We start from the raw sequence: 2452 nt of genomic DNA on the forward strand, positions 1-2452 counted from the left end.
GCCACCAAGCTCGGCTAATTTTTGTATTTTTAGTACAGAAGGGGATTCGCCATGTCGGCCAGGCTGGTCTCGGACTCCTGACCTCAAGTGATCCACCTGCCTCGGCCTCCCAAAGTGCTGGGATTACAGGCGTGAGCCACTGTGCCTGGCCAGAAAAGGCCATTTCTTTAAAATGTCTTTCCTTCAAAACTGTGGTGGGAGCTAGGCAAGGTGGCTCACGCCTGTAATCCCAGCACTTTGGGAGGCCAAAGTGCAAGAATCACTTGAGGCCATGAGTTTGAGACCAGACTGGGTAACACAGCAAAACCTCATCTCTATAAAAAATAGATTTAAAAAGTTGGCCGAGCAGGGTGGCATGTGCCTGTAATCTCAGCTACTTAGGCTGAGGTGGGAGAATCGCACGAGCCCAGGAATTGGAGGTTGCAGTGAGCCATGATCATGCCACTGCATTCCAATCTGGGTAACAGCAAAACCCTGTCTCACAAACAAAAACACACGCGGATATGTGTACACGCCTAGGATTTGTAGACAGACAAGGATACGTGGAAAGATGTGGATCATTAATGGGCTTTACTGTGGCAGAAGGAGGCCAGAGGTGGCAGGAGGAAGAAAGGAGAGGCTGTGGGAAATGGGTACAAACTTAAGGGTACACTTACATTTTAAAAAATTTAAGTATATATAGAAATTGTTTAAAAAGGAGGAGAGAAATAAAGGGGTAGAATAAAAAGCATCGTGTTAGGCAGTGGTTTTCAGGCCTGGCTAGATATCGCTTAGGGAATTTCTCAATCTACCAATGCCCAGGCCCATCCCAAAGCTTCTGAAATTACTGGCCTGCAGAGGGGCCCGGGTAAGAGTTTTTGAAGCTCTTCAGGTCATTTCAATGTGTGGCCCAGGCTGAGAACTGCATTTGGGCAACATGACAGATGTGAGTGGGGACAGTAACCCCCATATTGCCCCCCGCAAAAATAAAAACAAAAACAATAAAAGAAAAAAGGAAGGAAAACAGGCCTCTGCTTTAGGTAGCCCTAATCTATTTTATGCTTTAGTTTGCTCGCCTGCAAAATGGAAATAATAACAGCACCTACCTCACAGATCGGTGCAAGGATTCGATATGGTGATACGTGGAAACTGCTTCGAACAGGGCCTGGCCGCAGTGTTTGCTGTAAACGTGCTCACTATTGCTATTACTGTTAACTGCTACTACTGCTCCCTCAATTAAATTAACCTGATGGAGGAGATGAGCTACTGTCCCAGTGTGCTGGAGGAGGCAGGCCCTCCATCTCCAGGAGGCCCTGATGGGGGACCCACCTGTAGAGCAGCAGCTTGTTGAGGCAAGCATTGATGAGCAGTGAGGGATCCCGGGCCTCGCGGCTGACCCAGGACCGGGCTGAGATGCTGGTCACAGGGCTCCCCTCATGCACCACCAGACGCTTGGCTTTGGTCAGCTTCCCTGCAGCAGCAGAGGGAGGGAAGGCAAAGGTGAGGGTGAGGGCTGTGCCCTGCAAGGGCTGGAGGGCGAGCACTCAGATGCAGGCCTGCTGTCTGCCTACCCGTGGCCATGTCGAAGAGGAAAGAGAAGACACTGCCACGGTCATCACCCGCCCAGAGCAGCCGGCCAGGGGCATCAAAGGACAGAGCAAGGACACGGCCCGTCAGCTTGCTGGAGCCCCCCTTCACTTTCTTGCCCGTGGAGATGTTCATGACATGCACGTTGTGCTTGGCGTTCCCTACCTGTGGGGAGAATGCACAGACCATCATCCTGCTCCCAGCCAGGCCCTCCTTGAGTCTGACCACAATGGGGCTGCTGTTGATGCAACTGGCTAGTCCCTATTACAGTCTATTCACAGTGCAGCTGTGGCAGGTAGACAACGTGACCAGGCATGAATCCACCTCCCTAGCCAGCCCCTTTTGCAATCTGCCCAGAGTAGGCCGCCTGCTACTATGGGACTAAAAGGCCTTCAGAGCCATCATGCTGCCCCTTGGTCGGTCCTCCCACAGTGTGAGAACCACAGGGCCCATCTAGGCCTGTGATCCCAGCTTTCCCCTGCTCCCTGGCTGCTCCTTTCTGGAACTTGTGGGGCTGCTGCTGATGCGGGGAGGATCCTGGCCCACAAGCTCACCCTTAGTCAGTTCCTCTGCAGTTCACCTCACCCCACCCCACTCCGGGCTACACCAGACTTTCTAATGTCCTTCCCCTGCTCTCTGACCAATCTACCCTGGAGTCTGACATGGTGGGGCCACTGACAGACCAGACAAGGCTCAGCCTCATCATCCTGCTCCTCAGAGGTAGCCCCTGCAGTTGGAAAACTGCAGGACTGCAGCTGATGGGACCAAAGGGGCCCCAGAGCCAGAACCCTGCCCCTGGCCACTGCTCCCTGGAGTGTACCACAGCAAGGCCACCCTAAACCAAGAATGGCACTCCCCTTTTTTTTTTTTTTTTTTTTTTTTTGAG

General features: G+C 52.6%; 1 protein-coding gene across 1 annotated transcript in view; it reads right to left on the reverse strand.

Annotated features, from left to right (window-relative positions):
- Window positions 1-2452, reverse strand: part of WDR13 (WD repeat domain 13) — a 12216-nt gene that overhangs the window by 6101 nt on the left and 3663 nt on the right. Inside the window, exons 7-8 of the mRNA XM_011946716.1 lie at window positions 1551-1731; window positions 1309-1450 (exon numbers count right to left, since the gene is read on the reverse strand). Of these exons, the coding sequence (XP_011802106.1) occupies window positions 1309-1450; window positions 1551-1731 (323 nt within the window). The remainder of the gene's footprint in view (window positions 1-1308; window positions 1451-1550; window positions 1732-2452) is intronic.

Source organism: Colobus angolensis, unplaced genomic scaffold (assembly GCF_000951035.1).
Source record: "Colobus angolensis palliatus isolate OR3802 unplaced genomic scaffold, Cang.pa_1.0 Scaffold252, whole genome shotgun sequence".
Lineage (NCBI taxonomy): Eukaryota > Metazoa > Chordata > Mammalia > Primates > Cercopithecidae > Colobus > Colobus angolensis.